The 27,502-nt window shown below is 45.0% G+C and overlaps 2 protein-coding genes across 2 annotated transcripts in view; one reads left to right on the top strand and one right to left on the bottom strand.

Moving 5' to 3' along the window:
* Nucleotides 1-267: 267 nt before the first annotated feature.
* TOMM34 (translocase of outer mitochondrial membrane 34) lies at nt 268-18,092 on the bottom strand. Its single transcript, XM_056845172.1, has 7 exons — nt 17,972-18,092; nt 10,448-10,547; nt 8,247-8,399; nt 7,142-7,308; nt 4,631-4,778; nt 3,328-3,454; nt 268-372 (listed from the first exon to the last, which is right to left on the bottom strand). Exons 1-7 carry the CDS (start codon nt 18,090-18,092, stop codon nt 268-270), a joined length of 921 nt encoding a protein of 306 aa, XP_056701150.1.
* Nucleotides 18,093-22,629: 4,537 nt separating this feature from the next.
* Nucleotides 22,630-27,502, top strand: part of STK4 (serine/threonine kinase 4) — an 81,665-nt gene continuing 76,792 nt past the window's right edge. The window contains exon 1 of the mRNA XM_056845171.1: nt 22,630-22,681. Coding sequence (XP_056701149.1) covers nt 22,650-22,681 — 32 coding nt within the window. The 5' untranslated portion in view covers nt 22,630-22,649. The remainder of the gene's footprint in view (nt 22,682-27,502) is intronic.

Here is a 27,502-nt window from a genome sequence, read left to right as displayed (position 1 = left end):
ATTTTTTTCAGTTCCTAAAACCAGCAACTGTGCTAGGAAGTTAAGAACCTCAGAGGTTGCTCTGAACTGTATGAAGGCTTGATAGAAAGACTGAATAACTTTTTTATATATATATGTATATATATACAGCACGGAGAGTGGCGTCAACCGGTATGGAAGGAGGACTTCCTAGCAATCCCCACCTTCCGCCTGGTCTCAACGACAATTTTTACAGGGAGCAAAAAGTGTCATCTTCAGAAGAGCACAAAGCTGTTCGTGAGCAACTCCTTATTTTAAGAGCTTGCTTAATTCTTGCTGTAGTTTCTGAGCAGCGGTGTTCTTTGGTTCAATTTTCAAGAGAGTGTTGATATCTGTCGCACTGGATTTGTAGTCCTGGAAATAATTTTTAAAGGGTTAATGTCAGTATCTGAGACCATGGTAAGGAGTTGGACAAGAATTTGCATCAACTGGAGCTCTCGAATGGCCCACTGAAGAAGAAGAGCTGGTTTTTATATGCCAACTTTCTCTACCACTTAAGGGAGACTCAAACTGGCTTACAATCACCTTCCCTTCCCCTCCCCACAACAGACACCCTGTGAGGTAGGTGGGGCTGAGAGAGTGTAACTTGCCCAAGGTCACCCAGCTGGTTTCATGTGTAGGAGTGGGGAAACAAATCCAGTACACCAGATGAGCCTCTCATGTGGAGGAGTGGGGAATCAAACCCGGTTCTCCAGATTAGAGTCCACCGTTTCAAACCACCGCTCTTAACCACTACACCACACTGGTGAGAAACAAACAGCCCATTCCTGAGCCTTTTGGTGGCCGGGGACGGCATCGCCGAGGCGTTGCCCCGGCGCCTCCAAAGAGGTTCCCTGTCCTCTAAAAGGCTTCAAAAAACCTCTTTTAATTTACAAAATAAACAATGGGGCATTTTTCCCCATTGCGAACTGTGAGGCTGCAGCAGGAAAAACCTGGCGTAGCAGTGCTGCTGGTGGGCTGGAGGGGCTGTGGAAGATAACGTCAGCTCCGCCCTGGGGAACGCCCCCCCCCCCCACTCCTGCGTCATGTCTCTTCCGGGAGTTACGTCCTGGAGAGACTGCGCCACCGGGGCAGCAGCGTGCAGCTCTGCGGCACTCAGGCGCCAACGGAACTGCCCCCACCGCCAGTGTTAAGTGCCTCTTATCACGGAATAAGAGGCACTCACACTGGCAGCGGGGTCATGCCGTCTCCTAAGCCCTGTCGGCCTGAAGCTCCGGAATAAGCCAAAGCCCAAGGAAGTTTGGGGGAAGCAAAAAGTGGCAGCTCTCCACAGCTGCAAAAAAACCTAGCAGAGTATCCTCTGGTTGAAGAAATGTTAGTGCCTCTTGCTACTACCAAGGACAAAGAAATCCCAACTTTCTCTTACTGGTGTTTCTTTCACCCTGCCAGGCATTAACTAGTCTCTAAGTGTGGTATTGTTAGCTTTTGTAAGCAAAGAGTGATTTTTACTTATACTTTTGGACGGCTTCTAATTTATTTCTTCGTAATAACCTAACAAGAAAGGGATGTTGGTTGCACCAGTGATGGAAAGAAGGGGTCTGGTGGCTCCTCCAGTGGATGTGGGAACTGTATATACATAAAAAACCTCTGATGAACCCTCTAAGTTACTGAGTGTATAGAAACAGTCTTGTGTTTAATGTGGCCAGGCTAAAGTGATGCATAGGAGTATCTTCTAATGTGCTTTGCATAAACAACAGAGAGCCAGTGTAGTGTAGTGGTTAAGAGTGGTGGACTCTAATCTGGATAACTGGGTTTGATTCCTCACTCTTACACATGAAGCCCGCTGGGTGACCTTGGGCCAGTCACAGTTCTCTCAGAACTCTCTCAGCCCCACCTACCTCACAAAGTGCCTCTTGTGTATGGGGGAGGTGGAAAGGGAAGGCGATTGTAAGCTGATTGGAGACTCCTTTCGGTAGAGAAAAGTGGGCTATAAAAACCAACTTTTCTTCTGTTTCCTTATTGATCAGCAGGAGGAGCTACTGCCAGTGTGGTACATGGGCTAGTGTTGGACTTGGACTCAGGGAGACCCAGATCCAAACACCTGATCTGCCATGTAGCTCACTGGGAGATCTTTGGCCAGTCAAAAGGTCTCAGCCTAACCATCTCACAGGGTTGTTGTGTGGCTAAAATAACAGATGGCCATATCAGCCATCTAACCTCTTTGGAGGAAGGGCAGAATTTTAAAAAACACATTGAGAAAGTATTGTCGAAGGCTTTCACGGTCAGAGTTCATTGGTTCTTGTAGGTTATCCAGGCTGTGTGACCGTGGTCTTGGTATTTTCTTTCCTGATGTTTTGCCAGCAGCTGTGGCAGGCATCTTCAGAGGAGTAACACCGAAGGACAGTGTCTCTTAGTGTCAAGTGTGTAAGAAGTGTAATATATAGTCAGAAAGGGGTTGGGTTTGAGCTGAATCATTGTCCTGCAAAAAGTATCAAAGGTAATGTGCTAATCATTGTTCTGTAAGTATCAAGATAATGTGCTAATGTGGGTGTGGTATATTAATATGGAACTATTGTATCCTGAAGTGATCTGTTAATGTGTGAAATCCAAAGCTAATCCGCATGGCTATTGTGGACTGTAGTCTTTGTTAGTCTGGAGGTTTTCAGGACAGGAAGCCAAGCCTTATTCATTCTTAAACTCTCTTCTTTTCTGTTAAAGTTGTGATGTTTATGAATTTCAATGGCTTCTCTTCTTCTTCCATATTAACATACCACACCCTCATTAGCACATTATCTTGATACTTACAGGACAATGATTAGCACATTACCTTTGATACTTTTTGCAGGACAATGATTCAGCTCAAACCCAACCCCTTTCTGACTATATATTACTCTTCCTACACACTTGACACTGAGAGACACTGTCCTTCAGTGTTACTCCTCTGAAGATGCCTGCCACAGCTGCTGGCGAAACATCAGGAAAGAAAATACCAAGGTCACACAGCCCGGATAACCTACAAGAACCAAACATTGAGAAATTGTTTCCACGATAAAGAACAACAGAGAAAAAGGTGCATTGGCACAAGCTGTTAGAATGGGGTGTGTGTGAAAGTGGGCTCCGCCCCTGCCCTACCCAGGGTAAAATCCTTGTTCAGGTGGGGACTCTCTAGTGGACTTAGGCATGCTACTGGTTTTCACACTTGTCTGTCTGTAAAGGATGTGGTGTCTCTCACTCAGTTAGGAGAGAGTGCTTTTATCAGAGGAATGCACTCTGCACAGTAAAAACATTCTTAAAATTAAAAAGGAAAAAAACAAGTAAGAACATGATACTCCCTGTAATGTACTCCAAAGCAAGCAGGAGGTTCCATACCTTGAGCTCTTTATATGCTTGTGCTCGTCTGTAAAACGCCTTGACATTTTTTGCATCTAATTTAAGGGCTTCTGAACAATCCTGAATTGCTTCCTTGCACTGCTTCAGATTCAAGTAGCAAAGAGCTCTGGGGGACAGAAATAGAATTACTTATTGAAACATTTTTGGGAAACACCTGACCACACTTTGGAATTCTATACTCATAATATGAAGGGTGGAGGAGGGAGAATCATGTGCAACAGATGCTTAATAGAGAAGCACAGTGGTGTAGAGGTTAGAGTGCTCAACTAGGTTCTGAGAGACCTGCATTCAAATCACCTCTCTGTCATGAAATTCACTGGGTGACCTTTGCCAGCCACTCTCAGCCTAAACCACCTCACAGGATTGTTGTGAGGATAAAGCACCCTGGAGGAACAGTAGCATCAAAATGTATGGGATAATTATCTTACCACTACATATTTTAGTCTGAATTATTAAAGAATGCTGATAAATTGTGAAAAGACTCTTAAGAAGATGGCCTGCAAACATGCAGACAAATAGACACAGTTCCCCTTCCATATCTCTTCCCAGAAGCTACTAAGACTGAAATTTTCCTGCATTAGATGTACTGCCAGGATTTATATTCTAAGTGGTGGCTTTCAGCTCAGCAGTAATAGGTACTGGGTGGATCCAGGGTTACATGAGCAGAGGGGAAAGAGTATGAAGTGCTGATCCACTTCTGCAAGCAGTAGAGCAACAGCCGCAACAGTAGATAGTGCTTGGATATACCTGTTAATGAAAATAACAGTGTACATGTAGTTCACTTGAGGTCACTTAATTTGGTTTTGAACTGGTACATGGAAAAGCTAAGTGGAGTCACAATCCTTTTTACTTAAGTGCAAGCAGACAGTGAGGAATAATTTCACTGCTTCTGCAAGGACTCCTCAGCATGGGGAAATTTTCTACTGGATCCAATCCTGTGCTCTTGCAATTGCTCAAGCTGCAGATGAGAAGGAGCTGGTTATCTGAAAGTTTCTCGTCTCTGCTCTTCATCAGAAACCTCTATAAACCCCTTTCTCTCCAGCTCCTAGCTGCCATTCTGAAGCTACCAGAGGGCAAGAAGTGCCGGAGAAAGCGATAGAGGCAGCTATGGGGGAGGGGGGTTTGAGGCATCCCTCCATTAGGCACAAATGCCACTCCATTCAATAAGGATGCTCTCAACCCCTCCTGAATGCTGACTTTTCCTTTTCTGCCTTTTTACATAAACTGCTTTCAGTACACTTGTGAAACATTATGTGACAAAATATAACTATCTGAGCATTACCTGTTAGTGTAAGTGGTACTTTCCAGCTTGTGAAGTTTTAAGCTCTCGGTGTACTTTTCAATAGCTTTCTTATAGTTGCCCCTTTTCACAAATTCATTTCCTTCTAGCTTCAGCTTATTTGCTTGTTCAGTGGCAGCAGCTGTAGGGACTGGAATTTTAACAAAACAGGACTTTGTCAAAATGAGAGCAGCCAGTCACATGTTTATTGCTACAGCAGCCCATGAAATGAATTAAAATCCAGCCTGTGGTGCCGGGGGATGCGGAATTATAATAGAGAAAGGACAGTGGAAGTGTGTTGAAGTACGACTTTGACCAAGCCAGCAGACCTTGCGATTCAGCAAGCCAAATACAGGGCAGCAGGCTGGACCTACCGCCAGCGCGGTGTAGTGGTTAAGAGCGGTGGACTGTAATCTGGAGAACCGGGCTGGATTCCCCACTCCTCCTGAAAGCCTGCTGGGTGACCTTGGGCCAGTCACAGTTCTTTCAGAACTCTCTCAGCCCCACCTACCTCACAAGGTGTCAGTTGTGAGGAGGGGGGAAGGCGGCCATACACCGCTTTGAGACTCCTTAAAGGTAGAGACAAAGCAGAGTATAAAAACCAACTCTTCTTCTTCAGTCTTGAAAAAATCTTTTTTGGTGCCTGCTGAGGACTGGGGGGCAGCTGTTAAACATCTGGCAGGCCCTAATACTAAGCCGCCGGACTGTGTCTAGCTTAGCAATCATGCTGTGCAACACTGTCCTTGACCTACATCACACAACCAATATTCAGAGATCGAAACACTGGACTTGCTGAGAGGGTTTCTCCTCATTGGTGGATTGGAAGGTATCCTTGGATGGGGTGTGCCTCCTCCTCCATGGGCAGGGCACATGCAATAATTTTTTTTTTTTTTTTTGCAAAGGCTTCCACCACCCTGAGAAGCCACGCTCCCCCCATTCATGTTTTGCCAAACTTCTGAGGACAGATCCACCTGTAGCAATCACAGACGAACAGTGACTTCTCCCTGATCACTGTATTACCTGTTAGATGCTGTAACTGAAGATGCTGAAACGCTGAAGAACAGGACGGAGAAACCCCAGATAGTCTCCCTTTGCACACAGGGAGTTCCTTTCCAATTTGTCCTCTGCTAGGCAGAGCAGGGAAGGATACCTTACAGTCCACTAATGAGAAGAAATCCTCATGGTAAGCTCAATAGTTCATTCTCCATCAGTGGAGGAAGGTAAGGTAAAGGTAAAGATCCCCTGTGCAAGCACCGGGTCATTCTTGACCCATGGGGTGATGTCACATCCCGACGTTTCCTAGGCAGACTTTGTTTACGGGGTGGTTTGCCAATGCCTTCCCCAGTCATCTTCCCTTTATTCCCAGCAAGCTGGGTCCTCATTTTACCAACCTCGGAAGGATGGAAGGCTGAGTCAACCTTGAGCCGGCTACCTGAAACCAACTTCTGTTGGGATCAAACTCTGGTCATGAGCAGAGCTTGGACTGCAGTACTGCAGCTTACCACTCTGCACCACGGGGCTCCTTGTATAGGATTGTTGAAAAGCTCTGTTATCCCAGGTGGGAAAATTCAGAGGAGACAAATGATTGAAAAACTATTTTTTTGGAGGACTCTTCTACCAAATGCCACCACAGCCAAGGCAAACATGTCTATTCTGCAGTACCTCACCAAAGGCAGAGGCCAATGCCCAGATAGCTGCCCTACAGATTTCTGCAATTGACGCATTGGTGGAGAGGGCTGCAGAAGCAGAGGCCGCTCTTGTAGAATGGCCAGTGATTGTTGAGGGCAGCGGAAAATGCTGAACGTCGCAAGTCAGGGCAGTAGCAGGCACTGAAGGGGATGAGATTGGAATTGGGCCCATGCCACATGTTCAGGATAGACCCCGCACAAAAGCCAAGGGCCATCGGATCTAATGAAGTCATGTGACAGAGGGGAGCAATTACCGCCCTGAGGCTCAGGCAATGTTGTTCTGGAGTGGAAAGAGTGGAATGAGCAGTATCCATCAATGTCTCTAGGTGGATGATGGTCTCCAGTAGATTCCATGGCTTGGATCTGCAGCAGGTGATTGATAGCTTGGAGCACAAGCCGATGTTGTTCCAGCTTGGGAGACCTTGGGGAAAGCAGAAACCAGTTTCTGGGGTGGTGGCGGAGGTCTATAACATACTGATAGCCTGGTGCGTCCACTTGTCCTGGGTGGAATGAAAAACCAAGCAGGGGTGAAGGCCTGGAGTTGGCCTCATACTATGGAGAGGACAGGACATGGAGGGTGGAGTCGAGCACCAGCATATGCCTTGCCCACAGGGCAAGGAGGCAGCACAACCCATACAAGAATACCTTCCTCCATTGATGGAGAAGGTAGAACTCCCCTAAAACCCAACCCCAGGTTGCAGGTGGAGAATTACATGATGAAATGCTCCTTCTAAACCAGAATGCTGGTTAGATGTGGCAGTATCAGATTTCAGATCAAGCTCTGAAGGCTGTGTTCTTTGTTCCCTTAAGCAGAAGAAACACTCACCTTGCTTTGTGACAGGTACAGGATTGTTAGATTTGCTTCTTGCAGCAGCTTCATGGCTTCTTAGAGGAGGCTCCCATCTTTTCTGAGCAGAAACAGGGACAGCTGGTATGGGTGGCAGCTTCTGGCGCCACTGGAGACCATCCTTTTCCAATAAGACCTTGGTCATTCTGAAAAAGGAAAGCTATTTATTCATCTAATTCTTTTCTGACATGGCCATTTTTACCAAAATAGGCTGCTAGCCAATGCAGTTAGGATGCCTCTTCAGGTGTGTCCCGGTGTGATGTCATCCAAGAAAGCCAGGCATTTTCCCCTCTGAATATCCTCAAACTCACTAGTAGTCACAAGTACTAAAACAGTAATCTACAGGTTTCCTTACAGTGTACAATGATGCAATTCCCAGAGTTCAGCTGGCTTGTCTGAATGCTTTCACCTTCCTCAGCCCAAACAATGCAACATCTATTCAGGGCTCAAAAACCATACCCTATTAGCATGGCTGGACTGAGATTAGACAATTATTAAGTAATTTTCTTGCATTGTAATGCTAAAGAGAGTTGCATCTATTGAAGTCCTCATGGGTTCCCCACTCGTAACATTATAATGATCTCTCTGTTCTTTCCTCTGAATTGCCAATTTGCATTTTTTAAAGCAAGCCTATAGTCCTTTTTGTTGCAGATTCATGCCTTTCACTTTACATCTCTGTAATAAAAAGGGCTATAGACTTTTTTTTAAAAAAGCTGGTAATTCAGAGGAGCTGGGTGACAGAATTGCCTTGCAGGGTAAGATCCATCTAGTTGGATCAGGTACCTCTAGTCCAGCCCTCTAGTTGCTCCTGAGAAGCTCCCTCCTAGGACCTTATGGAGACAGTTACACCATGTTTAATTATCAGAGACACACTGTCTCCAGAGAAAGAAATTCTCTTCCTAGTCCTAGCCTACAATGGACAAGATTTCACTGATTTTAGTGGTGGCGGATTGAATCTTAAATTACCCAGCTACAATTTAGTTGTTTGGGACATGAGGCAAACATTTCATCTAAATACAGTGAATTCAGACATAATTTCAATATTTCCTGGGAGCTCCTTTAACACAGCAAAGCAAGGAATTACCTGTTGACACCATCATGTGCAGCCTGTACAGTACAATCAACTTGTAATACAGTTTTGTAGTCCACATAGGCTAACTGGTATCTCTCCAGAGCTTCATAGGCTGATGCCCGCCTCAGCAGGGGTTTGATTCCAAAAGGGACCAGATCCAAGGCACTAAAATCAGTAAAGCAGCAAAAAACAAAAAGGTTAAGCAGCTGAATGCTCAAGTTGGTGGAAATCTGTCTGTAGACCTGATTGTCTGAAAAGTGTGCATCTCTCCTGGGCTAGGTAGATATATTGCACTGTGAAGCAAGGAGACCATCACTGCTTTATTAGGAAGCCCTACGGCCCAGGCTAGCCTGATTTCGTCAGATCTCAGAAGCTAAGCAGGGTCAGCCCTGGTTAGTATTTGGATGGGAGACCACCAAGGAATACCAAGGTTGCTGTGCAGAGGAAGGCACTGGCAAACCACCTCTGTTAGTCTCTTGCCATGAAAACCCCAAAAAGGGGTCGCCATAAGTCGGCTGCGACTTGACGGCACTTTACACACACACACACACTAACCCATCGCAAAGTCTCACCTTTCCATAAACCAATTTTTCAAAAGTGAAAGAATATATCTTGGATGCAACTGCACCTCTATGTCAACCAATGCCTGTGGAGGCACCTGTATTCCCAGAGATGTTTGGATAAACTAGAATTCAGCCCACTCTAGTTCTGTAAAATAATACATTCAGTAGATGAGATTAATTCTTCTACTTTCATAAGCATCACAAACAAAAGTCCTTTTTTTCCTGTCAGCCATCTAAATTGGAATGCAGCTTGCAACGATATGAAAACTAAATGGCTAAAATTTTTTAGCTAACTCAGCTCCTAATATTTGACTTTTTTTTTATATTTGCTGCTTCCCCAGCGCAAATGTTAGCAAAGGCAGCAAAATTGCTATTCATATCACTATGAATAAATAGCTCTTGACCAGTCTGACTCCTTAGAACATGGAGAAAAATTTCCTACTACAAAGCTGTCTAGCTTATACTCATCAGTTGTGATTTTATATTTCTATGTGACTTCTATCCTTTTATCACCAGAACTGGAAGCAAACCTTGACAGGGTATCCCAGTCAGTAGTGACAATGTCGCCACTGTCTTGCAGAATAAATCTCTGGACATGCTAGGCAGTGCAAGAGGCACTTCCTGAAGTAAGTTGCTCACCATTAATACCGTTCTCTTAAAATATTGGGAGAGGCCTTTCTTAGAACTAAAAGCAACATATTTCACATTCTGTCATCCAATTTAGGCAGCAATGTAAGGCTATATGGTTTAGGGGGGCTTCCTTGTGACTTGGTTTTAAGGTTACTTAATTATGCTACTGTTTTATAACATGTCAGGTTGCTGGTTCATTTTAATTCACTTATTTGACTGCAAACTGCCTTGAGCAACAAGGAAGAAAGGGACAGAAATATAGGAAATAAACTAGATTATCTTATGAACAGAGCCTAAAAAGGGCAAAGGTGTGCTGGCGTGCTTCTTGCAGTCTTGGGAAAGACAGAAACTCAGCATGCAAAACTCACTGCAGACGTTTCCTGCCTTAGAGATGGGATCATGCTGCTGGATGGGGTGAAGGTGCTGGCCACTTCCTGTGTTATATCTGAAGCAGCCAATCTTCCCTGCTCTTCCATCTTCCAATGATTAGGGAAGATCAGGAACTTAAGAATGAGAAGGGGCGGTGGCTCAGCGGCAGAGCATCTGCTTTCCCTGCAGAAGGTCCCAGGTTCAATCCCCAGCATCTCGTTAAAGGGACTAGGCAAGTAGGTGATGGGAAAGACCTCTACCTGAGACCCTGGAGAGCCGCTGCCAGTCTGAGTAGACAATACTTACATTGATGGACCCAAGGGTCTGATTCAGTATAAGGCAGCTTTAAGTGTTCATGTGTTCAACACCAGAAAAGAACCCCACCCCAACAACATGACCCATTCCCTCCTGAGAAGAAGCTACTGCTCAGACTTTGACAAACTGAAGTTCTCTCCTTCCTAGGATAGCAGGAGAAGTGAAACGGTGCTTTGGTCCTCTCTGGCCTTTCCTGTGATTCTAAACCAAGAGAATCATCTGCTTCCCTGAAAGGAGCTGTAAATAAATGAGTGATGAGAGACAGTGGTGCATACACATACACACATGTGCGTGCCAGCTGTTTGTCCTCCTCTTTGCCAAACAAGCAATACTTACACAGAACAGTCCTTAATGCAGAGACTGCAGTTCCCATCCTTCAAGTAACAGGCAGCACGGTTGGAATAAAGAACACTCTTCTCTTCAACACTTGTATCTCCTAGGCAAAGAGACAGCAAGACAGATTGTAAGTGCGAAGCAGCTAAAAGATTCCTACCCCTACTATTACCAAGGCACCCTAACAATGCAAAACGTCTCTTCTACAAATAAAGCTGGTATTATACACATTACAGTAACTTAAAAGCTAAAAACAGCAAAAGCCCACAGAGCCAGTGAGGTATAGTGGTTGGAGTGTCAAGACTAGGATCTGGGAGGTAAAGGTAGTCAGTCCCCTGTGCAAACACCGGGTCATTCCTGACCCATGGGGTGAAGTCACATCATGACGTCTCCTAGGCAGACTTTAGCCAGTGCCTTCCCCTCTCGTCTACACTTTACGCCCAGCAAGCCGGGTACTCATTTTACCGACCTCAGAAGGATGGAAGGCTGAGTCAAACTTGAGCCGGATTCCCAAAACTGACTGCTGTTGGGATCGAACTCAGGTTGTGAGCAGAGCTTTCACTGCAGCACACCACTCTGTGCCTACAGGATCTGGGAGACCTGGGTTCAAATCCCCATTCTGTCACAAAACTTGCTGAGTGATGCTGGGCTTGTCATTCAGCCTCACAGGTTGCTGAAAGGATGAAATGGAGGAAGGGAACTACGTGTGCCACCTCGAGCTCCTTGGAAGAAGGCAGGATAAACATATACTAGACAGAGATAAATATTATTTATTTATATATTTATTTCACACACACCCCACCTTTTTCCCCAACGGGGACCCAAAGAGACTTACGACATTTCCTCTCTTCTATTTTATCATCACAACAACCCGATGAGGTAGGTTAGGCTGACAGTGCGTGAGTGTTCCACAGCTGGGGAAAATGATCAAGGGAAAGTGCACTACAACCCTTAGAAAACAGAACCGATCCCTATGTCGACAAGCAGGCACACATACCTCTTGGCAGAGTGTTCCAAAAGTGTGGCAGTAGCCTGAAAAAGACCCCAAGTTACCAACCAACCACTTCACTCCTGGAGGCAAAGGGAGCCGAGCCTCCAACAGAGATCGAAGGGAATGGGCAGGCTGATGTGGGAACAGCCAGCTCAATAGAGTCCCTTCATCTAAAGCCAGTTGATGGGATAAAACCAGCACTCTGGATTGCATATGGAAACAAACTGGGATTGCATATGGAAACAAACTGGGAGTGCAAATCTTCACTGCAGGAGAAATATGTTCATTACAGCAGATTCCTAAACAATCTGGTGCAATATTCTGAGCAGTCTTCAAAGGCAGCCACATGCATAAAGAGAACTGCAGCAATCTAACCAACATGTGACCAAATATGGATCTGTGGTAGGTAGATGAGTATGTCCAGTGGTAGCAAAGGAGAGTTAGAACCACCTCCTCTTCCTCCATCAGGTGGTTCTCGCTTATTAAAATCTTCAAAGGCCAGTATCTATGATGGCAAGCTGAGGTCACAATTGGGGAAGAAAATGGGTGGTTTATTAGCAATATCACTGCCAGTGCAATCCTAAGGGGGCTTTGGAGGTAGCGTGACCCTGACACTGGCGTAAATGCCACTTGCACCATTCAAATGGGCATTTGGGCCGGACCACTTACGCATGGCCAGGGAGTGGCGTAGCAGTGCCACGCATGGGCACTGGCACAGCTTCTGTGGCAGCGTACCTCTGACACAGGGGCTCCTGCCAGCGCCAAAGGGCATTCCTGGGGGTGAGGCTGACCTTTGACAGCACCCTTTTGTAGGCTTGAGCTAAGGGTTAATGAAAATAATGAAAGCAGCTTTCTGAGGTGGATGAAAGGAGATGTGAATTCACAAACTTCTGATGCGGTTGTAGGAGACAGGAGAGTTAGTCTTCCCCAATACCCTACTCCAAGCACCGATTGTTCTGCCCACCCTAAAGGCAAAAGTTCACATATTAAAGGTTTCGCTTTAGAGATAAGCAACACTTCACTAATAGTCTCAAAAAGCCAAGTATTATAGTGCAGCCAAAATACAGAAGTTCACCAAATAAGACAGTAGCTTAGATGCATCTCCAAGAACATATTAAATCACACAGTAGTTTATGGACTGTCAGATAACACACCTGGCTAATTGGACAAAAGGTATGCCAAGATGACACCAAGATGAATATCTCTCATGTGTTATCTCATTTGGGGAAGGTGAAAAAGGTATTTGTTTAAAAGCTGGCATGAGAAGATAGGGGAAAGGGATAAAGTCATCTCAAGTCCATTGTCAATTAAGCTAAAGCCCAAAATTAATTGTGTGAGATCATGGGCAAAAGGTAACCAAAAGATAAGAGGGTGGACTTGAAGCGGGTCGTGCTGTTCAGATGATAGGCTCTTAGAATGTATCACTTACTGAGAAGTGAAGTTATCTTATTCAGCCAATCATCGAGTAAGCAGGACTCAACAACTTTACTTACTTTTAAAAAGCAAGTCTTTTTATTGACATACGTCTAGTAAAATATGTATAAATGCAGATTCAAGTCTTTAACACTTCTATAAAAACTCTTGTCAAAGTACAATGTATGTATTTACAATGTATGAAGTAAAAGCAAGCAAGTCTTACATACTATTCAGTTTCAAAATCCAACTTCTAAAATATAACAGCCAAATTATTCTGATTCAGTTCAAAGTATCTAATTCACAAAGTCTAGAGTAATGTATTTAAGGCATACATACCAGTCAGCCTTTTCTTGAGAGCCTTTGGAAGGTTCTGATTCTCTGGGCTTACTGTGGCTGTAATTATACTGTTTTAGACTCATTAAGAGTGAAGGGGGATTTTTATTCCCACTTTCAGACAACATTTTTATCCATCAAGAGGGATACCTTTTATTCCCTCTTTCAGATAACATGAGCAGTGCAGTAATGTCTTAGTTGCAGCTGTTCAGTTCCCCATGACCAAATATGGGCTTCCTTTCCTTTAAGTCTATTTTGCTTAAAGTATAAACAATCATTTCTGAGTTTCATGATCACGTTATATATTCAATTTTCATACCATTCTCATCGTTAGTACAATACACATTAAATGAGACCATTTAGAAATCTATAACACAATATATAACTATATAAAGCATAAAACACAATTATTGCTTACACTGCAACTTGTAACCATCTGGTTAGTATGAAACGTAGCCTTCAGCAAGGTTATAGAATGTAGCCTTTAGCAAGGTCACAGAAAGCAAAAAGTTACTGCCTTGAGGTTATAAAAAGCAAAGTTGAAGCTATTAATGCACTTACAGTGCAGTAAGATCTTTTTAGTAGACCTTGAGGATGGCAGGACTTTTCTGCCTTTGAGATTCAGCTGACAGCTGGCAGCTGAATCAGAAAAGGTGATTTTAGTTACATCTTACTGACAGATAATGAAAGTGACTCTATACTTCTCTCTTCAAGGACAAGACCAGGGTAGCTCTTACAAAATGCTGACAGAATTCTCTCAAGGTCAGAATTCTTTAAGCTGTTACCAGGCTTTTCATTACACAAACCTCTGCAGTTTATGGTTCAGTTTTATATGCTGTGTTCAAGCTCTACATGGAATTAATTCTGCACATGTACACAAAATACCATAATTATTTCAGAGACCGTGACAGACTAAACAAAGAACTCACTAAAAGTATAAATACATGTCTGTACTGCATGCTTTTTTTGAAGAGTTGTATTTGGCTGTCTTGAGACAGAGATCTTCCTTGCTAGCAAATAAAATTACCTCTTGCTTCCAAAGAAAAGAACCTGAGTCGTCCTCGTTCTTGGTGGGTCTGTGCCATAGAGTGGGGGTTTGGCTTTTGCATCCAACACTTTCATCCCGGGAACGCTCCCTTTTGCTGGCGTGAACTTATGCCAGCAGAAACGGTGGCATACAGCAGTTTCACGGGCTTCGGGGAATTTTCCTATGCAGCTCGCTGGGCACGGTGCAGCAAGCCACTCAGGAGGCTGCGTGGCTGCGCCGTCCTCGGACGCACCGCAACTATCCCCCCCTTTCGATTGCACTCTACATCAGTGCTTCATTAGCAATATTTGCCCACTTTTTCCATACCACCAACAGAATATTTACTTTTATCCTGATGTTTGATATGCCCCTTCCTGACACTTGCAAATCCCTGTGCTTCAGTTTACTACACCTTTATCCTTCTCTTAATCATAGGTTAGGTGGAAAGACAGTGATCAGGTACAAACAGTGCAATTTTAGGCACAATTACTCTGCCTACTGAGGTCATCTGGGATTACTTCCCAGTTAATTGTGAGCAGGATTTCTGCCAAATCAAAACTTCTTCATTTAAAAGAAGACCTGAGCCAGGATTTCCCAATTAAAGCCCCACATTCTAGCCACTACCACCCAGTGGCACTGGATTAGTTCTCTAACAAATTTTAACGGTTAGTTTAGAGTGCTTCTTATGAGTTTCCTTGTAACTTGATAAGAGAAATCCAAGAACAAAGTGCATTTATGGCCTGTAAAGATGAGCGGTAATGCCATGTTCTACTTTAACACTCCTTAGAGCAAAAACCCAGTTGCTGCTTGCATGTTTTTTAAAGTGGAGCATGACATACCCCTTTATTCTTGACAGGCAGAGCATCTTTTGTATCCATTATTCATACGTATGCAAAAATCCTGTCAGAAACAGCCTTAGAGACTATTTTGGTACCCAAAACTAAGGGGGAAAGCTTTTGAGATACTGCAGTCTTATGTATCCTTTCTAAACAGTGCCCTACTGTAAGGCTGTACAAATCGTTTAATACTCCTGCCCCTCACCATGATGGGCTTGTTCTTCAAGAGACAACTCCTATTTCATATAACAGGCCTATAGCTCTCTGCAAAGCCCAACAACGTTTTAAGTAAGAAGTCTGAGGTCCTCCCTTCTGTCCCCCATTCCAAGTTCTTTGGTCCTTCACAATAAATGAAACTCAGAGGCTGAGAAGTACGCAGGAGGGTGGGGGAAGATGGCCCAAATGGGAAAGTGGTTCCATGAGCTTCTGTTGCTCACCTTAAGTCCAAGAGGAATGGGTTGAAAAGAAACGAAACAGAAGGCAGCTTTAGTCAGCCTCCGCCCCTCTCCATTCCAACCAGGAGCACAGGGAAGAAAAGAAACAGAAAGTGGATTGGCCAGCTGGCCAGCCCTGCATCTGCTTTCTGCCGCTAACCCCAACTCCCTCATTATGACACAATGGCTGCAGCAGACAGCCTGCTGACATAATAAGTCTAAGGCAGTGGAGGAGGTTTCAAAGGTCACCAGTACCTTAAGTCTGGGCAATCATGAAGATGTGAACATCTTCCGCTCGTACATCCGCTGCACTCTACCACATTTGGTGTACTGCACTCCATGACAATTCCAGGAATATGTAGTATGTGACAAAGAAGGCTGGTTCCATATGAAACCAGAGGACCATAAAGCATCTCTGCCCTACCTAAAGAACTGGTCAAAGCCGCTAGGCACCCAAAACCAGCTAATGGGATGGAGCTTTTCTATTCTGCCATCAGGTACTGTTTTTAACCTATTCTGGGTACCCAAATGCATGGACTTTAAGGGCATCTGGTTGGGCTATCGTGGTGTCTCCCCATCCTCCACTGAAACTAAACCGCAGTACATGGAGCAAAACCAGATGCATACTTGCCCCGTGTTTTGTTCCCACCTCCCCTCCCTGTCCTCCTTATAGCAAGTTTTAGATTGTAAGCTCTTTGGGGCAGAGATCTGTTTTGTGCTCAGCAATATATAAATAACACATTTCAGGATCCTCAAGCCAGGACTGAGCCTTACAACAGAAAAAAAAGTTCTTTACCAGCATAGAAGTGTTATATGTGTTTGTGTTTAAGGAAGGTTAAAACAACCAGGGCAGTGTGAAGCTCTGTACAAGCTAGACCTAAATTGGAAAGCCTGAGTTAGGATATAAAGGGTTGCCTATTACCAAAACCAGATCAGTGTTCCATCTAGCTCATAGCTACCTATTATGCCTGATCAGTCTCTCAGGCCCAGATCTTTCCTACTTTTATGATTACCTTTTAACTGAAGGCAATGGGAATTAAACAAGGAGCATCAAGTATATGGAACACCCTGCTAATGAATGAATCCTGTTCTTGTCAGGGAGTGGTGGGACTAGTCTTCCCCCCCCACACACACACACTATTCAGTTCATCACGACTATTATAATGGGCCCAGTATCCACACAGGAATGTTTTAAGAGTGATCATCACTCAGTCCTTGCAAATTAAATGTGATACTGTCCATGATGACTAAAAGGAACCTCCTCATCCAGGGGCAGCAAGTCTGTGAATACCAATGCTAGAAGCTATGAAAACTGTGAAGGCCTGGGCCTCTATGGCGGGGTTGTTGGCCCTCCAGAGTACCTGGTTGGCCACTGTGTGTAACAAATTTCTAGACCAGATGGGCCACTGGTCCGATCTTCACGATGTCGTTGTGTAGACAGATGAAATATGAAGGTGGGAAGGACCACACTATTGTGGAGATGGGGGGCATTTTTCAAGACAATGTCCCATAATTAAGAATAACAGGATGCGGCTTTGGAGCTAAATCTACGAGATCTAAATCTGTGAGATTTGGAGCAGTGGAGGACTGGGTCTAAAAATATTGGTTGCCAGGAGACAAAGGGGGCCTGCCCACAACCATAGGGCTAGCATTTAATTCTTATAATAAATAAAATTTTCAACAAAAAAAAAATAAGTGGAAAAAAAAGGTACAATTACAATTTTAGTTGCATGCAGTAATAGAATTGGAACTTCTATCATGTTTTCAAGCTACCAAAAGGTCATTAACAGTTTAAACCTATGTTAACATGCAATTTGTGGGAGAATGGCAGGCATGGACAACATACTGTGTAAATGAACTTAACTTGGGAAATATTAAGGGATATGTTTTGATCTAATTCAAATCGTTTGAAGCAATTAAGACACCAAAGTTAAAGATTAGACTTTAAGATAATGATAAATGTGGGTTATTATAATGAATTAGACTTTAAATACAAAGAGAAATAAGGATATTAAATGAATAGAGGAGGGGAGAGGGGAAGTTAATTATATATATATATATCTTTTTAGTGATAAGATCGAAACTGTTTATATTATACACTAGGAATGGAATGATACAAATGAATGCGAATTAGTTTGAAAAATAATGAAAACTTAAACAAGTTTAAACCTATGTTTAAGCCTCCCCCCCCCCCGGCCCACTTCATCAGGGGCCCACTTGCCACCGGGCAAGCTGACCCCCTGGCCAGTCCGCCACTGAGCTGGAGTCCCTCGTGTCAAGGAACGTGAGGAAGGGGATTCTATGACGCGAGTTAACTTCCGAGTCGCAAAAGCCACTGGCAGCGCTGGAGGCCAACACGTAAGTTTATAAGAAAACTGTGGATGCGGGAGGAGCGCCCCCAGACCCCCCCCCCCAGACCCCCAAGGCTCGGGCCCCTCTCCCCGGCCTACTGAGGCCTAGCCGGGGTTCTCCCTCCGCCGCCGCGCGTACCTGTCGTGTCCAGCAGCTCCAGAGCGCGGCCGTAAAGCGCGGCCGCCTGCCCGTACTGCCCGTTGCGGAACTGCTCGTTCCCGGCCTGCCGCAGGCCCGAGATCCGCGGCGCGGGAGCCATGAGGGAGGGAGGCCGGAACCGGCGCCGGCTGCGGTCGGCCGAGAGCCGCGGCGCTTTCCTGCCTCTGCGGCCGACGGAAGGAGGGAGGGGGGGAGGGAGAGGGCGGGCGCGATCTCGCCGCGGCTCCTCCTCCTCCTCCTCTTTCCTTCAGGGGTGGCCCGCGCTGCCAGAAAGATCCAGAGAAGTCTTGCTGGGCTTTTTGCCTGGAGAGAGAGCTAGTGCTCAGAAAGAGGCGGTGGGATAGAAAGCATGTTGTGGGTTTTGTTTAAATCCTATTTATAATAACTCCTAGCAGTAGCAAAGAGCAAGGGTCCACTAGCACCTTAAAGGCTAACAAATTTATTTTGAGCTTTGGTGAGCCACGTCTCACTTCTTCGGAAAAGAGCAAGAGTCCAGTAGCACCTTAAAGGTGAACAACATTTCTGGCAGGGTATGAGCTTCGGTGAGCCACAGCTCACCTCTTCAGGAAAGAGCAAGAGTCCAGTAGCACGTTAAAGGCGAACAACATTTCTGGCAGGGTATGAGCTTCGGTGAGCCACAGCTCACCTCTTCAGGAAAGAGCAAGAGTCCAGTAGCACGTTAAAGGCGAACAACATTTCTGGCAGGGTATGAGCTTCGGTGAGCCACAGCTCACCTCTTCAGGAAAGAGCAAGAGTCCAGTAGCACGTTAAAGGCGAACAACATTTCTGGCAGGGTATGAGCTTCGGTGAGCCACAGCTCACCTCTTCAGGAAAGAGCAAGAGTCCAGTAGCACGTTAAAGGCGAACAACATTTCTGGCAGGGTATGAGCTTCGGTGAGCCACAGCTCACCTCTTCAGGAAAGAGCAAGAGTCCAGTAGCACCTTAAAGGCGAACAACATTTCTGGCAGGGTATGAGCTTCGGTGAGCCACAGCTCACCTCTTCAGGAAAGAGCAAGAGTCCAGTAGCACCTTAAAGGCGAACAACATTTCTGGCAGGGTATGAGCTTCGGTGAGCCACAGCTCACCTCTTCAGGAAAGAGCAAGAGTCCAGTAGCACGTTAAAGGCGAACAACATTTCTGGCAGGGTATGAGCTTCGGTGAGCCACAGCTCACCTCTTCAGGAAAGAGCAAGAGTCCAGTAGCACCTTAAAGGCGAACAACATTTCTGGCAGGGTATGAGCTTCGGTGAGCCACAGCTCACCTCTTCAGGAAAGAGCAAGAGTCCAGTAGCACCTTAAAGGCGAACAACATTTCTGGCAGGGTATGAGCTTCGGTGAGCCACAGCTCACCTCTTCAGGAAAGAGCAAGAGTCCAGTAGCACGTTAAAGGCGAACAACATTTCTGGCAGGGTATGAGCTTTGGTGAGCCACAGTTCACCTCTTCAGATATCTGAAGACTTACAACATTTCTGGCAGGCTATGAGCTTTGGTGAACCACATCTCACTTCTTCGGAAAAGAGTAAGAGTCCAGTAGCACCTTAAAGGCGAACAACATTTCTGGCAGGGTATGAGCTTTGGTGAGCCACAGCTCACCTCTTCAGATACCTGAAGTGAGCTGTGGCTCACGAAAGGTCATACCCTGCCAGAAATTTTGTTAGTCTTGAAGGTGCTGTGGCAGTGGAAGAGCATCTGCTTGGCATGCAGAAGGTCCCAGGTTCAATCCCTGGCATCTCCAGTTAGGGACTAGGCAAGTAGGTGATATAAAAACCTGAGACCCTGGAGAGCCGCTGCCCGTCTGAGTAGACCAGGGGTGGGGAACGTCAGGCCCGGGGGCCGTTTAAGGCCCGCGAAGTCATTTGGTCTGGCCCTTCATGGGTCCTGGCAGATCTCTCAGAAGGATCTAAGACTGGTGATCTGCCCACTTCCGCGGACAGGAATAGCCTCCATTCAAGGCACATATGAGTTCGTTTTGCTGAGAAAAGGAACCTTTTTCCCCCTTGCAGAAGAGTCATTAGCTATGGAGCTGCTAGGACCACCCAAGAAACTATGTTAACCCTTTTCCACCTGGGCCGTGAAAAAACGTATTCCCTCTGTACTACAAGAGGGCTGGGGGCAGAAGTGGCTTCAGTGGAGGGGTTAAAGGGGGCAGAGCCAGAATGCTTGGGGGGGGGAGTTCTTAGCCAGTGTATCCTCATTTCACCCCTAATTTTTAAGTTGACAATTTTGTATGGCCCGCAAATGATGTTATAAATATCCAAATGGCCCTTGGCGGAAAAAAGGTTCCCCACCCCTGGAGTAGACAATACTGACTTTGATGGACCAAGGGTCTGATTCAGTAGAAGGCAGCTCCATGTGTGTTCATGTAACTCTTGCTCTTTTCTACTGCTAGTGACAGACTAACATGAGTTCCCATCATGGTCTACAATAATTCCTGTGGCCGTGAAAAATAAACCGGAATCTTGTGCCGCTCGACTATGTGTATATAAAGTATTGTCAAGTCGCTGCCGACTTATGGCAACCCCATAGGGTTTTCAAGGCAAGAGACGTTCAGAGGTGGTTTGCCATTGCCCACGCTGGTATTCCTTGGTAGTTTCCCATCCAAGTACTAACCAGGACCATCCCTGTTTAACAAGCTGAGATCTGATAAGATCAGGCTAGCCTGGCCCATCCAAGCCAAGGGGCCCTATTGATTAACAGCATTATATTCCAATTATAAGCTGTCATGGACTAGAGATCTCTTTCTTCAGATGCACTAAATAGCTCCTTTTTATTCTGACTTTTTATATGAGAGGTAATGAAAACACAAACAGCAGGTCAAGGAGCCCATGGGGGGAAAATGCAGGGAGTACCGGGTAAAATTAAAATCTAAACAAAGACATTCACTACTTATGCTAAGGCAGAGGTCCTCACCCTTTTTGAGCCTGCAGGCAAATCTGGAATTGCGGCGTAGCATGGCGGGTGCAAAAACAAAATGGCTGCCACAAAATGGCTGCTGCAGGAGGTGGAGCCAGCCACGAAATAATTGCCACAGCTTAACTTCCGTAACACAGTGTGGACCCTTTTGCTGCTGCCCAAGCAACATTTTTTAAAAACTCTGCAAATCAAATCTCCAATAGTCACTAACCTTGCTGGGCAAAGCCCTATCTGGCTCCACCTACTTCCTAAAAACACTGAACGGGTGTCATGCACCCATGGTCACCATGTTGGGAACTTGTGGTAAGGGATGAATCCTAAGCGGATCTACTCAGAAATAAGTCCAGTGTTATTCAGTGGGGCTTACTCGCAGGAAAGTGTCTCAGGGTGCTCCCAGGATAGGCCCATTAATGGATACTAGCCAGGTGAATAAAGGAAATCTCCACATTCTGGAGACAGCAAACCTCTGACTACCAGCACTAGGAGGCAACATTAGAGGAAGACCTTGGCCTCTATGCCACGTTCATTGGCCGTCCAGATCAGATGGTTGGAAGTAGAGTAAAGCGGGATCCTGGGCTAGATAGACCACAGGTTCTTTTTCTCATAGGGAAAATCTTCAAAACTGGAAGAGCCATTTCAGGAGCTGTCTATACTGCCACCTATACGTGTGAACTAGGCCTCAGCTTACACATGACTACCGCTAAAAGCTCTGCGCTTTCCCCCTTCCCAGCTCCATATAAACACGTTGGAGGTTTTGCCTAGGTTTATTGTAGGCTATCCGGGCTGTGTGACCGTGGTCTTGGTATTTTCTTTCCTGACGTTTTGCCAGCAGCTGTGGCAGGCATCTTCAGAGGAGTAACACTGAAGGACAGTGTCTCTCAGTGTCAAGTGTGTAGGAAGAGTAATACAGTCAGAAAGGGGGGGGGTTGAGCTGAATCATTATCCTGCAAAAAGTATCAAACAATGATTATCAAACAGGACAATGATTAGCACATTACCTTCGATACCTTTTGCAGGACAATGATTCAACTCAACCCAACCCCTTTCTGACTATATATTACTCTTCCTTACCATATATTACTCTTCCTACACACTTGACACTGAGAGACACTGTCCTTCAGTGTTACTCCTCTGAAGATGCCGGCCACAGCTGCGGGCGAAACGTCAGGAAAGACAATACCAAGACCACGGTCACACAGCCCGGACAACCTGCGAGAACCAATGAACTCTGACCGTGAAAGCCTTGACAATGTTTTGCCTAGGGTTTGCCGCTCTCTAAATGCACATTTTCTCCAGCCAAATTCTCAAAACTCAAAAAATAAGCCCCCATTCAGAGTTTTGACCATTCAGAAGGAGAAAATGTGCATCTAGAGAGCAGCAAACCCTCCCCTGCGTTTATGCGTCCTCCTTGACCCTTCCCACCCCCACTTTTCAGCACGCAAGTTAAAGCCGCGAGTTAGCCGGCCAGACGCGCGCATGCGCAGAGCCGTCGGCCAAGTCGCTGTCACGGGCGAAGAGAGCAAAAGAGGGTCGATGACGTAGGCGTGTCCATCAAAAGCGCCGGCGCTCGTCTCCGCCCCCCCCATTGGTTCCTGTGTCTGTGCGGGCAGGAGGCGGAAGTGCCTCAGCCGGAGCGGGCTGAGTCGAAGATGGAGCGGCTGTAAGGGCGGCTTCGGCTGTGCGCGCGCTGCCCTTGACCCCGTTGTCTCGCGCCGTCGGCTGCTGCTGTTTTGGCGGCGTCGCCATGGAGACGGTGCAAATGCGCCATCCGCGCCGGTGAGGACCCTGGGTCAGGGGTCAGGGAAAGGAGGTGGGTGGGAAGGGGAGAGTCAGGGGCTGGATGTGAACCCTGGGCGGACTGGTGTTCTTTTCTCAGGCCTTCTCGGAGAAGAACGTGTTTCATGCAACCCACTCTTGAGTATTAGGAAAGGGCAAGCGTGCAGTAGCACCTGAAAGACTAACAAAAATATTTTCTGGCAGGGTATGAGCTTTCGTGAGCCACAGCTCACTTCTTCAGATACAGTAGTAGAAAAGGGCAAGAGTGCAGTAGCACCTTAAAGACTAACAAAATATTTTCTGGCAGGGTATGAGCTTTTGTGAGCCACAGCTCACTTCTTCAGATACAGTAGTAGAAAAGGGCAAGAGTCCAGTAGCACCTTAAAGATTAACAAAAATATTTTCTGGCAGCGTATGAGCTTTCGTGAGCCACAGCTCACTTCTTCAGATACAGTAGTAGAAAAGAGCAAGAGTCCAGTATGTGGCTCATGAAAGCTCATACCCTACCAGAAAATATTTTTGTTAGTCTTTTAAGGTGCTACTGCACTCTTGCCCTTTTCTTCGACTGCAGACAGACTAACCGGGCTGCCCACTGTGAATTACACTCTTGAGTATGTTTACTCCAAAATAAGCCCCCATTTGTGTTCACTGGGGCTTACTCGCAGGGGGCCGTCCATAGGTGTTCTTTCGCTTGCTGTATGGATTTCAGTGCATGCTTTTGTATTGGTTAACTTATTATTTTTTTTAATTGGCCATTTATGCCTGGAAGGTTTTGCCTTGGATTTGCTGCTCTCTAGATGCACATTTTCCCCATCCGAGTTCTCAAAACTCTACGTAGTAGTGTATTTTTGAGTTTTAAGAATGTGGAAGGGGGAAATGTACATCAAATCCAAGGCAAAACCTCTCATGCATAAATGGCCATTGTTTTATTTCCTAAAGTGGTTCCGTTGGGTCCTTTCCATCTCGACGGGACTCCAAGGAGGCTTCTGGCATTCTTTAAAACAACAACACGCTTCTGCTCAGTGTAAAATCATAATGAAATAGTGCTGACTAATAAAAGGAAAGCTGTCTTTTGCACAATGTATGTTTCAGTTGTGGAGCTACCTGCCACTGGATGTAGTAATGGCCCTAGCTTTAGCTAGTTTAAAAATGGGAGAAGAAAAATTCGTGGAGGGTTCTGTCGGTGGCTAGAAAAAACACCAGTGGTGGCACCTTAAAGGTTAGCGACTTATTCTAGTATAAACTTTTATGAATTGGCTCTGGATGGGTGCTATGCATCTCATGAAATGAGCTCTCGGACTTACCAAAGCTTATCCTGGAATAAATTTTGTTAGTCCTTGGGCTCCTGTTTAATCTTGTTGCAACAGATGCAGCTACCCCTTCATGTTCTGAGGTACATTTGCTTCCGAACATTGGTTTGGGGGAAGCAATAGAGGAGGTTTGCCTTTTGTGCTTGGGATGTCAGTGTTCTGGAGTATTTGACTGGCCACTGTAGGGAGTAGGCCACTGACTAAATGAACCCTTGGTGGGATCTATCAGAGCTGCTCCTGTTAAGAATCATGAATACAAAAAGCCAACCAGTAAGCAACTTACCACTAAACCAGGAGTAGGCATTCTCTGTGGCCCCAATGCCAGGAAACCCACAAGCTGTGAAGATGTTGGTATGCTGGCCAAAGGGGACAGGGAAAGACAAGGGTTGCACTTGGCCAAAGCATGCTGAGCCTTAGCAGAGGCTAGCCGTAGTCCCTTGAGTGGGGAATTGGCCCAGCATGCTGAGCAAAACAATGTGGTGTTCTGCTGTTCAGTGCGCATGCTGAGGTTGTATAGCCTTGCACTAACCTAAGACCCTGAAAACCAGTAATTGAAGTGCAGCCAGTTAAATTAGTTTAATTGAATTAGTTTAATTGAACTAATTAAAGTTCAAAGTAAGAGGGGTAATGAAAAGTTAAGACAGTGGTCTCATTTACTGAAGTGGTCAGTGTTATAGATTTAATTCTGGGCTTGTGCTTTAAAAATGTGTGTCGTGCTATAGAGGAAAAAAAATCCCCCAATCCTCCCTGATTGCACAGGGGCAAAAATTCCTCATGGAACTCCCCCTCTGGACAGTTATGTATTGAACTGGGAAAGTGATGTAGAAGGTAGCACTCCTGCTATCTGGAAGACGTAATTGGATAATCTAATTTCCGTTCACGTTTTCTTCCCACCTGCTTACTTTTTATGTCATTTCAGAAAGCTGACCCCCCAAGTTCCGAAACGGCTTTTAGGATGGTGTATTTTTATAGTGGCAGTCGCTGTGTGTAATGCAGAGTATATGATATTGTGGCTTTGTACCAGTGTTTACAGAAGGCTTGTTTGATGTTGCATGTCTCTAACTTGGAAACTTCTCAGTCGGAAATTGTGTGCAGCCAAGTGTAGGTGATCACATGCAACAGACATATAGTCATCCACTTTGCTGCATGTTAGGAGAGTATTAGCAGCCTCGAAGCATGAAGCATTGGTCTGTGCTTGCAGTTGTTCATTAATACGTATGCTTTGTTTCTGATTTCTGTAATCCTAGTTCTGTTACACTGCTTATTAGGTGCCTCGTTGTGTTGATGCAATGACTTGCATAGACTTAAATTGTGTAATCTGTCTCGAGTCTCAGTGAGAAAGGTGGACTTTAAATAGCATAAATAAAATTTAAAAATATGTATTGACATTTGTTAATGTTCATCGGCCCTAACCTCGGTAGCTCCAGGCAAGCCTGATCTTGTCAGATCTCAGAAGCTAAGCAGGGTTGGCCCTGCTAAGTATTTGGATGAGCAACCTCCAAGGAATACCAGGATAGTGACGTAGAGGCAGGCAATGGCAAACCACCTCTGAATGTCCCTTGCCTTGAAACCCTACCAGGGATCGCCGAAAGTCAGCTTTGACTTGACAGCACACACAAAAATTGTTAATTTCTTTTTTGTAAGCTTGAAACTCAGTTCTGGTGGGAAGAATCAAAGATATTGGAAATGAGAAGCAACTTTGCGGATGCTTAGCTTTGGCTGTCCAACATAATTGAAGCGCTTAGGTTTCAACTTGTAAAGCACTGACTTTTCCTTGATTAGACACCCAGCTTAAACTGTTAATGTAAATGCTATGCTTCCAAATCTTTTGCTAGCTTTGGGCAGCAACACTGATCAGGAAAGCTGCCATTATTATTCTTACAGCTGAAAGAAATTTGTGTTGCTGAAAACATAGTAGGATATAGATCTATGGAAGTAAAACTAAAGATAGATAGGCGAACTTGTTCTTCCTTCCTGTGTTTCCCCTGAGGCCCATTTCAACTTAAACATAGACCTGTTAACTTCATTACTGTTACAGTACTGTTCTTCAAGAATACTACACTTTCTTTCTGGATTGAGGATGTTAAGGAAGCAACAATATATAATATCAGATCATTGAGAGTACAAGTGATTTTGAAAATAATCTAAAAACACATGAGCCATAGTTAAAGTCTGTACGCTTTAAAAATAAAATAACAAAGAAACCTAGAATGTATACTTGTATTTAATGTACAATATAATGGTATTTTAAATTTACTGTTGATAGAAATTGATGACTAATAGAGAAGTACATCTATATTGATCATTTGCAGTGTCTCCAACTTTCTTCATGGGATTGGTTAGCGTGTGTATTCAAAGGGTGTCATCCCATGTCTGCAAACACATGCTTAGGCTTGGATCCTAAGTCTTGCTCCTGATTGCTGTGCACCCTCTCCCGTGGCCAAGTCAGTTCTCTGCATCATAATACATCACTAAGAACATAAGAAAGGCCATGCTGGATCACACCAATGTCCATCAAGTCCAACAGTGTGTTCACACAGCGACCAACCAGGTGCCTCTAGGAAGCCCACAAACAAGACAACTGCAGCAGCATTGTCCTGCCTGTTTTCCAAAGCACCTAATATAATAGGCATGCTCCTCTGATCCTGGAGAGAATAGGCATGTATCATGACTAGTATCAATTTTTACTAGTAGCCATGAATAGCCCTCTCCTCCATGAACATGACCACTCCCCTCTTAAAGCCTTCCAAGTTGGCAGCCATCACCACATCCTCGGGCAGGGAGTTCCACAGTTTAGTCAGGCATAGGATTACACTGCAGAAGCATGCAATTATAATGATGGAATAGAAGTGACACAACTTTAGATACAGCAAGGTTGTGAGACAGCTGACTGCCAATTATTTGAGTTTGGTTTAAAATGTTACATATCCAAGAATAACTGAATAGATATTTCAGGTGGGTAGCCATGTTGGTCTGCTGTAGAAAAGCAAGATTCAAGTTCACTAGCACCTTAAAGATTTCCAGGGCATACGGGTTCAAGAGTCAAAGCTCCCTATGCCAGATACAACTAAGATACAACTATGTAGATGTGTATTCTGTCTCCTTAACTCTGCTGAGCTTGGAGCAGGCATTTTGCCACATGCAGAAGTGTGCATATCTGTACTGTTTTGACTAAATAAATGTTAAACTAAATTTGTAATTTGGGTTTTAGTAATAGTAATATTTTGAGGTGAACTCATTTCCTTTTTAAAAACCTACTATTTTTAAATAGTTTGCCCTACTTTTAGGGAAGTGTATTTGAGACATAATCCACACCCTCTGCTAATGGTATCCTAAGCCTATATGCACACTTGTTTCAAGCAAGAACAAGTTCTGTGCTTCTAATGCTTATATCTGCCAGTTTTACTCTTTCGCCATTTCCTGGGTTTGAGTCTTAGTAATGGTTCCTCATTTCAGACATGCTGTTAATTCCTCTGTCATCTTTCTGTATTCAGAACAGGGAGAAAAAGTA

Source organism: Euleptes europaea, chromosome 2, assembly GCF_029931775.1.
Source record: "Euleptes europaea isolate rEulEur1 chromosome 2, rEulEur1.hap1, whole genome shotgun sequence".
Lineage (NCBI taxonomy): Eukaryota > Metazoa > Chordata > Lepidosauria > Squamata > Sphaerodactylidae > Euleptes > Euleptes europaea.
Note: the sequence above shows the minus strand (reverse complement) of the source record. Positions and strands in the feature narration are given on the sequence as shown.

Coding starts and splice junctions, on each gene's coding strand:
- TOMM34 (XM_056845172.1), bottom strand. CDS start 18,092: ATGGCTCCCGCGCCGCGGATCTCGGGCCTGCGGCAGGCCGGGAACGAG. Junction 10,548..17,971: donor GGAGCTGCTGGACACGACAG/GTACGCGCGGCG, acceptor CTCTTTGCCTAG/GAGATACAAGTGTTGAAGAG. Junction 373..3,327: donor AAGCATATAAAGAGCTCAAG/GTATGGAACCTC, acceptor AATTATTTCCAG/GACTACAAATCCAGTGCGAC.